Source organism: Sinocyclocheilus rhinocerous, unplaced genomic scaffold (assembly GCF_001515625.1).
Source record: "Sinocyclocheilus rhinocerous isolate Xijiao unplaced genomic scaffold, SAMN03320098_v1.1 scaffold1800, whole genome shotgun sequence".
Taxonomy (NCBI): Eukaryota; Metazoa; Chordata; class Actinopteri; order Cypriniformes; family Cyprinidae; genus Sinocyclocheilus; species Sinocyclocheilus rhinocerous.
This window is the reverse complement of record NW_015651550.1, coordinates 335,623-354,425: the sequence shown is the minus strand read 5'-3', so window position 1 is coordinate 354,425 and position 18,803 is coordinate 335,623. Positions and strand designations below refer to the sequence as shown.

The window sequence follows — 18,803 nt, the reverse complement described above, 5'->3', positions numbered from 1 at the left end:
ATCATCATTGACAGTTTTGATAATGACACTACTGATTTCTGAAGCAAAAGCCTGTGTGCCTATTTAGAGAGGGTGAAATTAGGCAGTCAGTAGGGGAGATTGTTGAATTACTCTGATTCCTAGTATTTGACTCCCTCTGTTGTCCTAAAGGGGACATTGCAAAATCAGTCAAGCCACTTGCCAATGACTGTGTATGCGGAAAATATATTTGCTTCTTAACTTTATTCCAGAACGCTGAAGTGAAAGACCAAAAGTGTGCGTCATCAGATTTACCTTCAAACATTTCTTATAATTACTAAAAACTCGGAACTTTTCTTATTTTAGTATATGAAGAGAATTGATAGGCTACGTTACGTTATTTCTACTCCAACGGTGTTATAGTTTAGGAATATTTGACGTTTTGGTTTTATAAAGGCTAATATAAAAATTTAAGAAATACATTACATATTCCTATTTTTATAACAAGTGATTTGCCTTAAATTTAAACAATGGTTGACTGTAGATACACTAAAGCTCGTAATAAATTGACCTCATTATGTATGAATAGCTTCCAATGAATCTGTTTAATAAATTCACATAAAAGCATGATTAAAAGGACCAATCCGAGCTTACTACCTTGGTCTGACATGATTAACAGGGAAATGCACCAATAGAGTGCACCGTGCGTCTCTATGAGCCAATGACAGCGCGCGAGCTCTTTCTGTGCCGTCCGTCAGCGGGGAGGGTGGATACTACATGTATTAAAAACGCGTGAAATGTTCTGAGTTTAGCACGGTAAGTTTCTCAAAGTCCATTCTGATTTACAAAGGTTTATGAACGTTTAACGTAGATATGCCCGTGTATATCGTACTGTAAACTCAAATCCACAACTCACGTCCGTTAAAACGCTCAGTTTATAGCTTGAGTTGACAACATAAGAAGCAAGTCTTTTTGCCAGCTGATTTAAACCCACTTTCGCTGTACACTTTGCGGCTGATGTCATTCCCACACTATTTTCCATGTAAAATGATCGGTATGTGCCAAATATTTGCTCTCTAAACGTTAACCTGGAGACATTTAACCTTGCGGATTGCTGTATTGAACGTTTGATAGGGTGAAGCGCTTGTCACTCACAATGAGAGCCAATCACCGTCTCTCACTTGTTTATGTCCCGCCTTTTCCTGTCAAGTTAGTTAGAGGTGTGTTCGGTATTTGCGTGAGATTATTCGGATAACAGGGTCGACGGTGGTTTAGTTAACTGTAGAATTAAAAAATAGTTTAAATCAAAGTGTTTCACATTTGGACAAGTTACCGTGTAACATGTCTTCAGCCAGGTGACATTATTTCTCTCAGGTAAGTGGAACCCCGTTAGTTATGTGGAGGTTTTGCTAAATAAAGGCTAGTCTGGCCATATTACAAATACCGTAACAGTAACGCAAACTCTGCTTTAAAAACTGTGTTTTCACCCAGAGAACACTTCATTAAACGCTAAATTTGACTGGTCACCAAACAACGCTTCCTGTAGTGGGTGTCAGGTAGAAATAAAGGCAATATATTTGCCTTACGAGGAGTCCGAGCTCTTGTTTCTAGTTGAGGCGGTTCGTCCAGTGTCTCAGGCGTTGACAACTGTCACTGTATAATATTACAGCTGGATTTTTCCTCACCCTGGTTATAATTTCATGTGAGCTATATGGCAAATTCTTGGGCCTTAGGTTAATGTCTGTTAGATCTGGCTATTCAAAACGGCAAATATTGATGACTGTAGAATTGATTGTTTGCTCTTGTAGACCAGAGGTTTTGGGGTCCATGGAAAACGTTTGAGAAGCGTTTAAAAATATAAAATAAAGAAACAGAAAAATAGCCAGTATGTAACCTAATAGAAACTAAAATATTTTGCTAATAATTATTTACATTTCTAATATTAATTTAGTATAAATTGGATGTTTATATATATGTTCAAGTTCATTTTATTTGTAGAGCACATATACAACTGCCACCAGGCTGACCAAAGTGCTTTCCAGAAGAGTAACAATTTTACCACATACACAGAGAACAAACCGGACAAAACTTTAAAACCGCACATTTAAAAATTTCCATATCACAGTAGTCAATACACTAAGGAAAACAAATAAGTTTTTAGCAAAGACTTAAAAACAGACAAAGAAGGGGCCATTCTAAACTCTAAAGGAAGGGTATTCCAGAGTCGTGGCCCTGCCAACTCAAATGCACGCTCCCCTCTACGCTTAAGCCTAACATGAGGGACCACCAACAAGCCTGGTCATATATATATATATATATATATATATATATAGAGAGAGAGAGAGAGCTGCCTTTTAAGTTTTAGAGTGAGGGTCTCTTAGGATGATAATATTGACAAATATAGACTGTAGCTCACTGAAGTTTTCACTAGTTCTGACAACAACATGGTTAGCGGTGATTGGATTGACACCAACTGCCATAAAGCATCAGGTTGCCCATTGTGTTCTCCAAATGTCCAGGCTCTCATCAGCACTTTTTTCCTCTTTCTCTCTCTGTCTCTTTCTCTCACAGCGAATTCTTCGAATGCCACCAAACAGTGAGCAAGCATACACCCATCGAGAGCTCAATGAGTAATGAACCCATTTTGGAGCATGTCGACAAACGCTGGTCGTAAGGTGAATTATGGCAGTCCACCTGTATGTCTTCTCATGAACACATTTGACCTCTTGATCCTATCATTTATTTCTAGCCTGTTAAACTAGCTGGTGGATCAGTTTGTGAGATTGACACACGATTTCTCACCATTTCTCCTGTCAGACAATGTGCTGTAAAAGCGATACTTGTAATGCAAATGTGTGAACTGGCATATTTAAAAAAAACAAAAATGAGATCCTTTCTGACATTGTTAGCATATATAAACATCCTAGTGTCCTTTACCTGAAATCTAAATGACTGTTCACAGAGTAATGTTTACAACAGGTGACTTCAATAAGCAATCACGTGGAAGGCTCAGGGTCTAAAGGTGATTTTGCACAGAGCAGCCTCTCTAAAGTCACAAGCTTTTGTAGTGGAGGAGGACTTTTTTCCTACAGAACGATGGAGGCTAGTCTAGTAGTCACTCAATTCTAATTTGTTTTGGAATTATGGTTTTTAATCTCTTGCTAAAGTCTGAGAATTGCAGTCAATTAGTGCTTTTGATTTGGCTAACAGTTTTTGTTGTAGACTACAAAGGTGTTGTCCTGACTTGGGTGTGGTGTGGCGTGGCATCACAGCTGTCATAAAGACGTTAAAATCAGCTGTTTCTTAATAGATGCTGACTCATGACCCAACTGCTCTCTGTTTGATTTATGATAGACACTTGGACTAGCTGTTAGTAATTTCTTTCAAGGGTGTTTTTGACTGTATTCTGTGATTTTTGCTGTATTTTGTTGTCATTGGCTTTATTACAGGCTGTGTGCTGAATAGCTGAATCAATTTGCTGTGTTAGTCTTTCATTTCATTAAGCCCCAGGCCTAGGCCTCTACTGCCTATGAATTTCTGGTGACTGATTTTTATCTTCATAGTCTCTTGAATTATTAGTCAAGGAAGCCCTGCTGGAGTCTGTGTGTTTTTTTTCTTTTTTCTCTCTCTGCTGATTTATGGAAAATAAAAAGTGGAATTCTGCATAATTAATTTAAATATGGTAAAATGTATTAACAGTGCTAGATATGTACTGGTGGATGAAGGCATAATCGGTAAGAAAAATGTGTAAGAAAGAAGCTTGCAAAAGTTTTCCAATTGATTTCCACTTCAACATCACATCTCACTTACATTCAAAAGAAAATAAATATTTATATTTTGCATTTGTAGCATATCACTTTTCTATTTTTTTTTTTTTATTCTAGCAACTTACTGTTGTACAGTTAAAAAAACGTACTTTGAGTTATTTAAGTACTGCTAGTTTCATTTACTGCATTGAAAATGTACATATTTCCTTGAGGAAATTATGCTGGACATTATTAGGCATGTTGAGTATTTAGATGATCATTGATATGGCCCTGGAAATTTCAGATGTTTAAAACATTATTAACTATTGCAAATAAAAGGTTTCTATAGATTTTAGAACCATTAAATAAGTGTCATTTGTTTATGCAGAGATCTGATGGTGATGAGCAGGGTGGCCAAGGGGAGCAGAGATCCAGTCCAGCTCGTCCTCCGTTTGGTAAAAAGCAGCTTCCCTCCATCCCAAAGAATGCCGTCCCCATCACTAAAGCCACCTCGCCGGCCTCCTCTACACAGTCTGCCAATGGCACCCATGCCTCATATGGCCCCTTTTACCTGGAGTACTCGCTGCTCGCCGAGTTGTGAGTTATGCTCTGTTTTTATTTATTGGTTTTCATGGGTAACTGTACAAAAGACCAGGTTCTACAGGCTTTGACTAGGGTTTGGGCAATAAGAGTTTTGATGGTTTTTTAGAAGCGTTGAATAGCTCAAATGAAGCTGTGATTCTAAAACATCTCATACTTGAATATAATTTTATGATCATATACAGTAACTGAATTAAATAACAATATGTGTCACATTTGTTATTCAGCAGTTGTCTTGGAGTTGTGTAGCAACACCCTTAAAGGGTTAGTTCACCCAAAAATGAAAATTAGCCCATAAATTACTCACCCTCAAGTAATCCTAGGTGTATATGACTTTCTTCTTTCAGACGAATCCAGTCGGAGTTATATTAAAAATTGTCTTTGATCTTTCAAGCTGTTTCATGGCACTCAGCGGGTGTTGCATGCATCAGTCCAAAAGAAGTTAAATAAAAAGCGCCCATCCATAAAAAAAAAGTGTCTCACACGGCTCCGGGGGGTGAACAAAGGCCTTCTGTAGCAAATCGATGCGTTTTTGTAAGAAAAATATCCATATTCAAAACGTAGTAATCACTTTAATGTAGCTTGCGCTCACTGTTGTACACTGAAGCAGTTCCGGGCGGGTGACGTATGAAGGTCGGCTTTGCGCATGCGCCGCTCAGAAGTGACAAACGCGGAAGCGCAGGGGAGAGATCAAAACAAAACAATGGTCACTAATTAGAAGTACAAAATGAGGATTTGTAAAGAAGAATGTCGGAGGATTTCGATGTAAGCCAAGAGGAGACTGGTTTTCCTTTGCTAAAGTAAGGAATTTTTGCTTCCTTTGCTCCTGTTAACAAATGTTGGTTTTCACGAGACTCACCAGCGCATGCGCAGCGCTGAACTCATACGCCATCAGCCCGGGGCTGCTTCCGTGTAGGACTGTTGGCGCAAGCTACATTAAAGTGATTATTATGTTTTGAATATGGATATTTTTCTTACAAAAACGCATCGATTTGCTACAGAAGGCCTTTATTCACCCCCCAGAGCCGTGTGAGAGAGTTTTCATTTTTGGGTGAACTAACCCTTTAAGTTTGGCAGCATATTTTGAGGTGTATGTTTGAAATGTGCAATTATGACCATCTGTCTGTTGCAGCACATTGGTGATCAAGCAGAAGCTCCCTGGCATCTATGTACAGCCTTCATACAGATCAGCACTAAGTAAGCACGTCTTCCTCTGTATTCTGTCTGTCACAGATGCTTTCATTTTTCATTTTCATTTTTTTATTTCGAACAAAGCACAATATAAACAGAACAAATATAAACAGAACAAATATGTTGTAATTCATTACATTTATATAGCGCTTTTCTAGGCACTCAAAGCACTTTACATTGTGAGGGGGAGCCTCCTCATCCACCACCAATGTGCAGCATCCACCTGGATGATGCGACAGCAGCCATAGTGTGCCAGAATGCCCACCACACACCAGCTTATTGGTGGAGAGGAGACGGAGTGATGAAGCCAACCAACAGATATGGGGATTATTAGGAGGCCATGGTGGTCAGAGGCCAATGGGCAAATTTGGCCAGGATGCCGAGGTCGCACCTCTACTCTTTTCGAAAGACATCCTGGGATTTTTAATGACCACAGAGAGTCAGGACCTCGGTTTAGCGTCTCATCCGAAGGACGGTGCTTGTTGACAGTATAGTGTCCCCATCAATATACTGGGGTGCTAGAACCCACACAGACCACAGGGTGAGCACCCCCTGCTGGCCTCACTAGCACCTCTTCCATGTTGCATCACCAAAGAAAACCACGTCCCAAAGACGTTATACCAAATGTCCGAAAAGGAGCGGGATGAAGCAAAAGCTTATTATTTTTCCCACCCCATATACAATTCCATATCGTTCCAGTATATCTATTAATATAGTACATCGGTATCTTTATATTTTTATAAATTCCTTCCAAAATGACAAATCCACAAAAACTTAAACACCAACCAAATGGTTTTTATCCAAAACAACCAGTCACCCCACAATCACCCATCCTAATACATTCAACATTATAACCCCCACAACCCTCACAATCACCTCTATACAGCCACATATCCTTTTAATAAAGTGTTTTTATACAACGTTTTAAACCGTTTAATATTTATTCAATGCTTTAACACCTGCTCCAAACCATTCCAAAACCGCACCCCACAAACAGAGATAAACATACTGTTTAAAGTTGTTCTTATATTAATCTTTTTAAAGTTTAACTCTTCCCTAAAGTTATACTCGCCCTGCCTTTCCAAAAAAAAATTTTGTACGTTTCCCGGAAGTAACTTATTTCTTGCTTTAAACATAACTTGTGCAGTTTCAAATTTAACCAAATCAATAAACTTCAATATATTTGACTGTAAAAATAATACATTTGTCTGTTCCAGATATCCCACATTATTAATAATTCTGATTGCTCTCTTTTGTAATATACATATCAATTGTACACCGAATGCACAGATTGAGCATTGTGTGAAACAGCTTATGCTGCATTCCATTCAACTCCAAAAGAATTTCCAACTTCCTGCTTGGAAAAGTGCAACAGAATGTGCAGTTGATTTAACTTGGAACCTTGTATGGAATTCTATGTCTGTCAAAATGGGGTTGCAGTGTCACGTGAATATGTTGGTGTTCAGGGAGATGTGCATGATTAATGAAATCGAATGTAATATGTTCTCACACAAAACATATACTAGGATTGCCATTTTATTTCTTTATGCATCTACTAAACATCAGACCACAGAAGTCAATATGGTCACAAGTCAGGCATATAGAAGACTCCCACACCTGTTTTTGAATGGAGCACAGCATTATTCATTGTGTTTTATTGCTTGTTTTGAATCCTCAAATAGATTACCTGTGAAATTATCAATGTTTGATAATGGAGTTGAAGAGTTAAATAGATTTTCTATATTGCTGACTCGCTCTGTTAAGTATCCATCAATGTCTTCTCTATTGCAGTGTGGTTTGGTGTAATTTTCATTCGACATGGCTTGTACCAAGATGGTGTGTTTAAGTTCACCGTCTACATTCCTGATAACTACCCAGATGGAGACTGTCCTGTAAGTATAGTATGCAATTTCCACACATTTTTCCTCTGAATTTTGTGTTGTAATATGACAAGGTTTATGACTCTGTGGTCATTAAAGTATTCTCGTAGCTTTACAAAATTGAAGTTGAGCCACTGATGTCATATGGACTGTTTTACCGATGTCCTTACTACGTCTCTGGGTCTGGAAACCAGGCCCGGATTGGCTAATCGGGAGCACCGGGAGGATTCCCGGTGGGCCGGTCTGTATTTTTGGCCACAAGGGCCGGTGTTGTCATGCCACTGGGTTGAAATATGGATGCTGTCCCTAGACTGCCTGCACTCATAGCAGCCCCGCTCTTTTTATTTATTATTTTCTCGCAGCCCATATTATTTCCACTAGACCATATCAATAACAAATTCTCAATTGATAATTAATCATTCTTTTTGCGGAAATCATTGTTTTATTTGTGAAGAAGCCGTTTAAGGTAGGCTTTAAGACCAAGCGGAATCCTCTGCCGGCTGCTCCCGCTTCACAACGAGCAGGACTCGCACTGACGGCAGTTCCCTTCACCGTCCGAGTTTTGATTTTGCCAAATCGGTTTGGGCCAATGCAAACAACTTATTGATCATGAGCCCAACATCCAGCAAGGAAGGACAACATTCAATCTACCTGAGGGAAGACGTCTTTCATTGTAAGTTAATGCTGTTAAATAGAGAGAAAGCGCAAAAGGCAACACTGAAAAAAAAAAAAAAAAAAAAAAAAGTGGGCCGGTCTAAGGCATGAAACTCCAGGGTTGAAAATGAGTCCCACTCCGGCCCTGCTGGAAACATTTCAGTTCCGTTGCTGTCTATGAGCGGGTCAGAGAGCCCTCGGATTTTATCAAAAATATCTTAATTTGTGTTCCGAAGATGAACGAAGGTCTTATGGGTTTTTAACGACATGAGGGTGAATAATTAATGACAGAATTTTCATTATTGGGTGAGCTATCCCTTTAAGTCATGGAAATGTCTATTGATAATAATAGCTATGCTTAACTCACGAGCGACTAATTGTTCAAAATGTTTGGGAACACATTTTTACAATGCCCATGTCATCTCCGTTTGCTGCCACCAGAAGAGCTGATCTGTTGTTCTTTTGTTGCATTTTGTTTTTTTTCAGAGGGTTGTTTTCGACACCCCAGTTTTCCACCCGCTAGTGAACCCGGTCTCTGGAGAGCTGGATGTGAGGAGAGCTTTCACCAAATGGAGGTCTGTTTTAAAAAAAATAATAAAAACCTGCTATATTGAAATTTTTGACATCAAGGTTGTTTTGGGAATACTTATTTTTTTTGTGTACTGTGTGATTATTGGAAAAGCATTTTATTTAAATTTATATAAATTTGCAGGCGAAACCATAATCATATCTGGCAGGTCCTTATGTACGCCCGCACAATCTTCTATAAGATCAACACCATGGATCCACTCAACCCAGAGGCTGCAGTGCTGTGAGTAATGGACTCTATATTCTTTTTTTCCGTCTCCACAGTTTGAACTCTTCCCAGCACATACATTAAAAGTGTCAGCCACTGAAGTTGCTTCTGTTTCGGTGAAATGAAGTAACCACAATATCTCTCTCATATGCTTGCCCCCCCCCACACACACACACACACACACACGCACACACATTCATTTCCTCTTAGCTGTGCCTTTCAGTAGTTAAGAGCTTGTTTTGAAGTCCTATAAACACGACTGCTTTTGCTTACTTATATCAATGCTTTCTGTGCAGGTATGACAAAGACATCCAGCTCTTCAAAAGCAAGGTGGTAGACAGTGTCAAGCTATGCAATAGTCACCTGTTTGATCAGCCCAAGATAGATGACCCTTATGCAATAAGGCAAGTACAGCACCTTGATATTGTATTGTGAAGTTTTCCTCCACAATTATGAAATCTTATGCTATATTTACACTGGGACAAAAAAGAAAAAATCTGAACTCTCATCTGACACAGATTGCATATTGTTACACACATGTAAACAAATATTTTTATTTTTTTGGATCTGCTCTGAGCCACTTGATCATAAACCAATCTGATACCTGGACATCTGATCTATATCCAAGTTCGAACTCCAAGCCACCACAACTCGCAGCTTCTTTTGAGATGGAAACTTTTTTTTTTTTGGAAACTATATAATTTGTGCACATTAAGTACAGCACCTTGATATTGTATTGTGAAGTTTTCCTCCACAATTATGAAATCTTATGCTATATTTACACTGGGACAAAAAAGAAAAAATCTGAACTCTCATCTGACACAGATTGCATATTGTTACACACATGTAAACAAATATTTTTATTTTTTTGGATCTGCTCTGAGCCACTTGATCATAAACCAATCTGATACCTGGACATCTGATCTATATCCAAGTTCGAACTCCAAGCCCCCACAACTCGCAGCTTCTTTTGAGATGGAAACTTTTTTTTTTTTTGGAAACTATATAATTTGTGCACATTTCGGGAGCATAGAAACTTGTTTTGAGCCAGTGCCCCATGAATATTATTAATAAAATATCTAATGTTATCACCTCATTTTTCACCAATGAGGTGATAACATTAGTGTTTTTTAAGTAAACTCACAGCTTGGCTATTAGGGGTGGGAATCTTTAGGCACTTCGCGATCCGATCCGATCCGATTCTGGGAGTCATGATCCAATTCCAAAACGATTCTTGATCTACATTTTTTCCTAATTCTTCTGCGGTGCAAATACATCTTTACAACTTTGCAATTTTGGTTAAAATGTAGTTTTTATTCTTTTTGTTTATAGTTGGAATCTCTGTAAGTCAGTACTGCCATCTTAAATATAGGGGTGTGAATCTTCAGTGGTTTCACGATTCGATTCAATTACGATTATCATGTCAACGATTCGATTCAACTCAATATCACGATGCGTCACATTCTCTATTTTCAATACATTTTCATATAGGGCTGGGCTATACAGCTAAAAAATGTATCAACGATATATTGTTTCATATCGTTCGGTATCGATAATTATTGATTTTTTTTTTTTATAACCTTTTTTTAAAACGAGGAACAATATAATTTTTTTACATTTTTTTTAATTTAACCACTGTATTTTTTAATTAACCCAATTTAATGAGACAAACAACAAATATTTTTTGTTCTCAGCATCATGTATTTATGCATTGCTTAATCCAAAGAGCCGAAGCGACATTCACGCAGATTGCATTTAAAAACGTATGAGATGCAGTGAAAAGGAATAAACCTCCACAAATTCGTGACGTGTTTTCTAAAAGTTTAAACCGTTTTAACTTTGCATGGCTACATCTCTTGTGTGAGACGCGAGTGCAGCAGTCGTATTTGTCCGTCTACAAAAAGTGCTGAATATGCGGTCTGTGTGAATGGCTTGGTTTCGGTTTTAACCTAATCAAGATCTTCTCCGCATTGAGCTTCTATATTTCTCTAATATTTTGAATGAATAACGCAGCAGCGGTGCGTCTCGTGGGCTAGACTAACAAAACATTAAAATGCAACAACGTCACTTACATCTTCACCGCATCTCGCGCGCCACTAATGATGCTCCCTGACGCACTCCTAACATTCAAATGCAAATGTTTATTTTAAATTCGACTAATATTCATTCTTTATTCACAATCTCCTCATCACAGGCAGGCACAGCACTCATTTCATCATGTGTTCGTGTTTGTGTGTGCTGTCTGCGTCACTCAGAGCTCGTGCCAATATCGTGCACTATATCGAACAGTTTTTCTATCGTTATTGAAGGTGTACCGTCGATAAATATCGATACCGTTTTATCGCCCAGGCCTATTTTCATATACATTTTATATCAAATTTATTTGGTGCAAATTTTATTTAATTTTTTTTCAATTAAATTATATAAGCAGGCTACTTTTTAAAATAATTACCTATTTTAAAAATAAGTGTTCTTTTAAGTAGGCCATCTGAAAGTTTACAGTGGGCAGTCTAGAATATCATGCACTTTCACAACAAAATAAACTTTTTTTTTCTTTATTGAATAGTAAAAAAAAAAAAAAAAGCCCTCTTTGTTCTCTTTCTCTGGATCATTGTTTCTACACTGGTGACTCTTTTCAACTAACTTTTTTTATTTAAACCAAACAAGGCTGTAATCATGTCTAGAACATTGGAGGGACCAATTGTTTTGAGGAAAATATAAAGACCAGACCACTATGGTAATAGTATTTATTTAAAGAAACTAAATGAATAAAGGATTTAAATGGATTTAGGGGAATAAAGAAAAAAGAACAGTAAAAGAACAAGAATAAGATTTTTTGTAAAGTAATCAATCTGAACTGCAAATATTATTTTTATTTTAAAATATGCACCCATTCAATTTCAGTTGTATTGTTGAAAACGCAAAACAGAAAAATGCTATTGTCGTCATAATCAATTATAAATTACAAGAATCATGTAAATGTATTCATGTAGCCTATTAAACTCCCTGTAACTCACAAACTCCTTCCCGTTTTCGCTCGTTGTCAGCCTCTGCTTTTCTGCAACAGACTAAAGCTCCGCATGAATTCAGCGCGCCTTGCATTCAGCTAATAAAAGAAAAATGCTGCAATTTTCTGGTGTTATTTTATTATTGTTAAAAAAATTAACACAATCTTTATCTAATTCTGATTGGGTGGGCAAGCAAGACTGTCATTTGCCTGGAGCCGGCCCCGCTAATGCACATTTCTATTTCGATATATCAGATGTTTTGTCCTTTTCAGAAAACATAACCGACTGTGTTTACATCAATTTCGTATAAAAGTATTTGGAGATGCAAGTGCATTTAACCGCATCCGCGATTGAGCTTCAGGACATCAAGCACACGTGAAAGTCTGTCAATATGTGAGTTTCATGCATCTTTACTGCATTCCAAACGGCATAAATGAAAGCATATCTAAAGTAAAATACTGAAATAACGGCGGGTGGAAGCACACACTGTCAAGCAATGCGCACGTGTCTCGCAGCGCATATTCTGTGCAATGAAGCCCGCCGCGATTGTCTCTAGCGCACACCGCACACACGTGCCATATGCGGGGAAAAACCATGCTCAGAATCGATTCTGAAATGTTCCGATTCAGAATCGTTGAAGAGAGAATTGCGATGCATCGGCGAATCGATTTTTTTGTTCTCCCACCCCTATTGGCTATATAGAGATGCTGCACAGACCAAAGGTAGTTCACACGCACAATCTCTTATTCAAATTCATTTAAATAAGTCACTGTAGAATTCTAGATCTAACAACCCGCAGAAGAAATAACTGGCAAAAACCAGTTATTTTTTTATTAGTTCAGTCAGATTTTGTGCTACAAATAAATGACAGCGTCAATGTTGGCAAGTGAACGTTATAAGCAGGGTTTATCGCATCTGTTGTGCATTCAACGTGAGTTATATAAATAATTTTACAGCCATTCAAAAGTCGAGAGTCAGCAGTTGAAATAGTTCAGTGGAATCATTCTAGTTTGGTCGGAATAAATGTAAATGCAGATATTGAGTCCAGGCAAGACAAAAATCGGTCAAAAGATTGGATTTGTGCATTAAGCCTTACAGTGTAAATATAGCCTAACTATTTGAAACTTGGATTCATTTGTGAAAATGAAACCAGGAGTTTTAGTTCAGTGGGGTTAAAAGTTCAGTGTTGAGTCATCGGACTGGACTTTGGCTCATTTGTTTTTCCGCATCTGATGTTTGTGTTTTCTCTCTGCAGCTTCTCTCCGTGGAATCCAGTGGTGCATGAAGAGGCAAAAGAGAAGATGTTTGCACATAAAGTGAGTGTGTGACGCTCCCCTGACTGCTCCCCACAACCAAGTAAAAACTGGCTTCTTCCTGGTATTTGATGCATGTCTTGTTTTAAAGCATGAGCTTGTGTGTGTGGAACACAGTTTCCTTTTCTATTTCCTGTTGTCTTTTTCTACTCTACATACTTGTGGGTTGGTTAGAAGTGAATTGTTGTGAAAATTTAATTAGACCCTTAATGATTGTGACCAATGGTCTTCTTGTGTTGTTGTAGCGGCGGCCAGAGGATTATAACAAAGGACTGCCGGTGTCTGGGCTGTCTTGGGTGAAGCCTGGTTCCACTCAGCCCTTCAGCAAAGAGGACAACCCCCTTCAGACTTGAACATTCAGCGCTTCAGTCTGTCCACCAGGAGGGGCGCTACACTACTGTGGCTGCGTCGAACCGCATATATAGAATACTGATGCAGTTCTATGAACTTCATCTTCATTCGCAAAACCCTCGCTCAGCTTTAAAAGAAAACCGTTTTAAACTGCTATAATGGCTTAAGAATTATAGACATGTTCCCAGTATAGATCTAAAGACCCCACTCGTTCATTTCAGTGCTGAGGCTTGAACGCACAGACAACACGGTGATGGTTCTAGTCAGTACTGTTACTTGCACATGTTAATGTTTTCAGGCACTACAAACCACATACATTTGCCCCATTATTTTCTTTTCCCTACAAACTTGGTTAATAAGTTATAATTTCAAACATACATTTGCAGACTGGGACAGAACGCTTTGATTTTGCGTCTTGATGTATTTGGGTTGAGGTTGTTTTTTGTGCGTGTAATATCCTGTGTATGAAATGGTTTTAATGTAAAATACAGAGCAAGACAAATACTATTCATTAAGACACCAAGTTAATCCTTATTGTTCAGTAATGTTATTCATTTTTATTGTGTCCTGACTCCTAACGGTTTGATCTAAATGGGTTTGATGTGTAAATAGTGGAGCAGTTCAATGAAATTAATGGCCTCTATAGAGTCCATAGCTCTCATTTATTTATCTAGAAATTTACGATGGTTTAAATTTGAGAAATTTTGCTGTTTTACAATGCATTTTTTTTTAAAAGTTTATTTTGGACAGTTTCAGTAAGAATACTGATGTGAGCTCAGCTGTATAAGTAATGTAATTTTTTTTTTTTAACCGTTATAAGCAAATAAATGCATAAACAATGAAACTGGTCTGATTTTTGTATTTAGTGGATAGATTTTTGCAATAAAATGTTTGTGTGTGTGTGACCGTGACCCTGGACCACAAAACCAGTCATAAGTAGCACTAGCCAACAATACATTGTATGGGTCAAAATTATCGATTTTTCTTTTATGCCAAAAATGATTAGGATATTAAGTAAAGCTCATGTTTCATGAATATATTTGGTAAATTTCCTTCCTATCAAAACTTAATTTTTGATTAGTAATATGCATTGCCTAAGGACTTCATTTGGACAACTTTCAAGGTGATTTTCTCAATGTTTTAATTTTTTTGCGCCCTCAGATTCCAGATTTTCAAATAGTTGTGTATCAGCCAAATATTGTTCTATTCTAACAAACCATACATCAATGGAAAGCTTATTTATTCCGCTTTCAGATGATGATAAATCTCAATTCAAAAAGAAAAAAATGTTTTACCCATATGACCGGTTTTGTGCTCCAGGGTCACTTTTATTGAGTCCTAACACACACACACATACTCTCAGCATTTCTAATATTGTACTCTGATTATAAATTGGTGCTGGATAAAACAAGTCATTTTGGTTATTGATTTATGCACATTTACTATTTAACATGCTCCAGTCTCTGCTGAATTTGTCATGTCAGTGTTAACAAGAAGCAGTTCCCAAAAGATCCACCAGAGGTGATCAAATAATAGAGGCACCGACAGCAACTTTTCCCCACTTCTCTCCTCCCACTGCTTCCACTACCATAGGCTGATTCACAGTCCAAGTAAAACCCTCGCTGATTGGCTGACGCCCCGGCACGGCCATCTTGTTTGTTGAACGCTCTAACTTCACGTTCTGCGTTCAGGACGCTCATGTTACAGATTACGAGTAACATTTAAGGACATGATATGGATCTTTGCTAAAACTCAACTTGAGGACCCAAACGGGCGTCCCAGTTAGTCCAAACACATGGATTCAACTTCGACCAATCACAGAGGACGTAACACATACGCAAATGTGCGTTTATCATCATCCTACGTCAGCAGCGCTGGAACCGCTGAGGTCGCCCAGCCGCGATATTAACAACGCCAAAAACTTCGCTATTTTACCTCTCCGTAAATGATCGCGCTGTCACCGCGGGATTTAGCTTCGTTCGGGTAAGTTCCTTTATTTGTTTCCTCTCCTAGGCTAACGATAATGTAGATGGTTACAGAGTGCGACAGTGCTGAAACTCAGGTGGCTGTCAGTCCTCATGAGAGAGAGAGAGAGAGAGAGAGAGAGAGAGAGAGAGAGAGAGAGACTGAAGGGAATCCCAGTCTGGATGAAACAAACACTCGTAGCACCTGAGCTCAGGTAGATTGTCACGATATGAGCTCCGCGTGAAAGGCACGACATGGACAGCACTGTGTTTCCAGCAAACGGTGGTTCTGAACTAACAGCGAGCGAGCGCACCTCAGAAAGTAGACCAGATTGCCGTCTCCGGACGAACGTAACAGGAAAATAACAGTTTGTATTTCAAGGATTATCATGTTCCTTCGCTGTTGTGACCAAATATGAAGAGGACACACATTTAAAGTTGGAAATGCTGTGCTTGCAAGGCTGAAGCGCGCGTGCCAAGTGATGTTCCGGAAGGTACAGTGATTTCATCTGTACTGGAGTGTAGTTTTAGGCAGGTAATCTGTGAAGACTGGTAGGATTACACTCTTGACCACTGGAAAATGGTATTAAGTAATATTAAGTCATAAACATGCTGAGGTTTCTGACCCACACACAAAGTACTGTGGTATTACCATGTTACCATGATATATGGGATTCTTCAGTTAGACACTTTTGACTACTTTGAGAGCTTGTAAAGTGAACTTTTCAATGTCACTGACTCGGATCAGGATGGAAAAATTGTACATTTAAAAAAAACCCTATTGCTTTCAGCCTGATGGTAATAGCACAATTTTTTTATTTTATGAAAAAATACACTGAAATAACACACTTTAATTAATTAAAAAGTTTTGTAGGAAAACGTGCAAAGTAGTTTTTTTAAAGAGAGGTTGAAGGGTCTGGATAGGCAACAGGTCCAAAATGAAAAAAAAAAGGTAATTAAAGTTTATTATAAAATATTATTATGTTTAAAACCTAATAATACATCCTTTAAAATTATACAACAAAATAAATCATTGGATTGTTTTTTTCAGAATAAACCCAGGTGACAGAAAACCCCTCCTAACTGTGGAATAACCCCATATGTATTTGTGTTGAATGTTACCATTTTCATGTACATTTACAGAAAACCTGCTAGTACCATTGTACTTTATTGTTTGTGAGACCTCTAGAGCTCAGTTAGATGTTCTTCTGTTCAACAGTGTGTTTGTTTCTGCCATGTGTAGGTAAACCTACACATGGCAAACCTACTTATCTAAATGCAACTCACCTTAGTTACATAGACTGCAGCGATCATGTGCTCTAATGCTCTGCTTTCCTGGGGAACCCAACAGGTTTTCTTCAGAAACACATGGCTTCTATGTTTCACTGGACCACTAGTTTATAATCTGCAAATATTCATTGTTCGTTTCAGCTCTGTATACAGAACTGTATGTGATAGACTGTGTGCAGGTCTGTATGACATAAGACTGTGTGCATATTCTGCCCATAGTTTCAAACTACAGGTTGAGTATGTAAAGTCTGGCCAGGGAAGATGCTGGGACTTCGGAAAGTGTTGCTTGCATTTAGCTTTCAAAATGTGCAGATGCCTTGAGTTGGTCATTTGATGTGCAGATGCCTTGATTTTCATGCGCATCTCGTCAGTAAAGCAGGTTCCGTGATTAGTAGTAAATCTCCATCACCTGCTTTCAGATGGAGCGCCATTTAATACACAGAGCCGTAGTTCACTGACAAGCTAGGCAATATCGCGTTCATAATCGCAGATGAAATCGCATTAGATTATGAACGCGATATTGCCTAGCTTGTCAGTGAACTACGGCTCTGTGTATTAAATGGCGCTCCATCTGAAAGCAGGTGATGGTGATTTACTACTAATCACGGAACCGGCTTTACTGACGAGATGCGCTTGACAATCGCATGCGATTAATTGCACAGCCCTACTTGAGTGCATTGATTGTTCCCACAGACCGTGTACAACAACTTTTTTTTTACATGTCTACTTTTGACTTGACACGGCAAGTCAAATGCAGTGCCTGTGACGTCTGTCTATTGCTGTTTACATAAAAAAACTATTCAAAAAACAGATGGACACAAGAAAGCATCCTGTGTGAATGCCCCCTAAGTCACGTTGGATAAAAGTGTCTATAAGTGCATTGCTCACATAAAAACATTCAACACTGAAAATATATATATGGAGTGTTTTTTGTAATTTAGGGTGAGGCGTGATGTGCAGTAAACCAGAATCAACTGCTGTGACCAGGAAGTGTTGGAATTTAGAGATGCACTTCTGCTCCAAAAACAATAAACACCTCGACGCCCATCTCTATCTGAAGTGCTGTTGAACTTGCATCAGGAAGCAAAATGTCGCTCAGTGATGAGTCAATGGAAGCTCCAGCAGGGACAGGATAATTTGAGCCCACATACATTTTCCTCTGCTTGAAAAATCATCTATGAGCATCATGAGTCATGATGAGATAGAAAATAATTGAAGTACTTTTCCATTAGTTCAAGAGAAAGTCTTGTTCAGCCAGCTTTACATTAATTCATTTATACATCATCTAAGAACTGTAACTGCTATATTGTCAGTGGCTGGTACAGAATGTGTTTATTTAATGTATTTCGGACTATTTTTATTATCGTGGTATGCCCTGTGTCTTTTTGTGCACCAGCAAGCAGTTGTTTCTTTCGGCTTCTTTTTGTAAGGAGTGGTTTTCGTCATTCCTCAATGGAAGCAGGTGCGTTATTTGTCCACTGCTATGTAAGATCTTATGTATGGTAGGGTTGGGTACCAAAACCCAGTGCCATGTAACCGGTATGTACTAGAACCGAATTAGAACGCAGATTTCAGTACCACTTAAATGCCTGAGCGATCGATTGAAATATTTGTCCTGGTTCTCCGAAATTGACGTAAGAAGCATGGGTGTCGCTAGGCCATTTTTAGAGCTCTATAAACTGTACACAAATTCGTGATCGCCTCAGAGTCAGTCCCCTTTAAATTTCATATGAAAACGGCGGCAGACTTCGTCTCCTCCCCGTCTTTCAGCGCGCTCTTCAATCCGCAGACCGCGGCGGCGCAGCGCGAGTGGACTCAAACAGAAACAGAGGACACAAGGTGTGTGTTTATCGATAGATTGTTATAATATCTGTATCTGTGCAGTTCTTTGTCATAAATACAGTTTACAAAAGATCATGAGGGAACAGTCAGTTTCCCGTAAAGTTTTCGCTGCGTTCACCCCTCATCACACCACAGCTGTTTCCTCCAGCCCTAGCCCTTAACACGTATGAACGCATACTTTATAAAACGATCATGTTGCTATTTTCATTT

The 18,803-nt window shown here is 38.5% G+C and overlaps 2 protein-coding genes across 5 annotated transcripts in view; both read left to right on the top strand.

The window, feature by feature from the left end:
• The first annotated feature begins 650 nt into the window (after positions 1 to 650).
• On the top strand, positions 651 to 14,017 carry aktip (akt interacting protein). 4 transcript variants are annotated; one of them, XM_016518478.1, is made up of 10 exons: positions 651 to 774; positions 2,530 to 2,633; positions 4,093 to 4,301; positions 5,437 to 5,501; positions 7,287 to 7,387; positions 8,516 to 8,604; positions 8,742 to 8,840; positions 9,122 to 9,229; positions 13,089 to 13,149; positions 13,392 to 14,017. In XM_016518478.1, the coding sequence occupies exons 2-10, from the start codon at positions 2,592 to 2,594 to the stop codon at positions 13,497 to 13,499; spliced, it is 882 nt and encodes a 293-aa protein (XP_016373964.1). In that variant the 5' UTR covers positions 651 to 774; positions 2,530 to 2,591; the 3' UTR covers positions 13,500 to 14,017. The 4 variants fall into 4 exon arrangements, with proteins under 4 accessions (XP_016373964.1, XP_016373967.1, XP_016373965.1 ...); XM_016518481.1 differs by having other exon boundaries at positions 657 to 774; positions 13,089 to 13,189; positions 13,392 to 13,471; XM_016518479.1 differs by lacking the exon at positions 651 to 774 and adding an exon at positions 1,172 to 1,332.
• Positions 14,018 to 15,501: 1,484 nt separating this feature from the next.
• The window catches only part of LOC107713054 (chromodomain-helicase-DNA-binding protein 9-like), an 80,333-nt gene continuing 77,031 nt past the window's right edge, over positions 15,502 to 18,803 (top strand). Inside the window, exon 1 of the mRNA XM_016518472.1 lies at positions 15,502 to 15,955. The gene's annotated coding sequence lies outside the window, so the exon portion shown is untranslated. The remainder of the gene's footprint in view (positions 15,956 to 18,803) is intronic.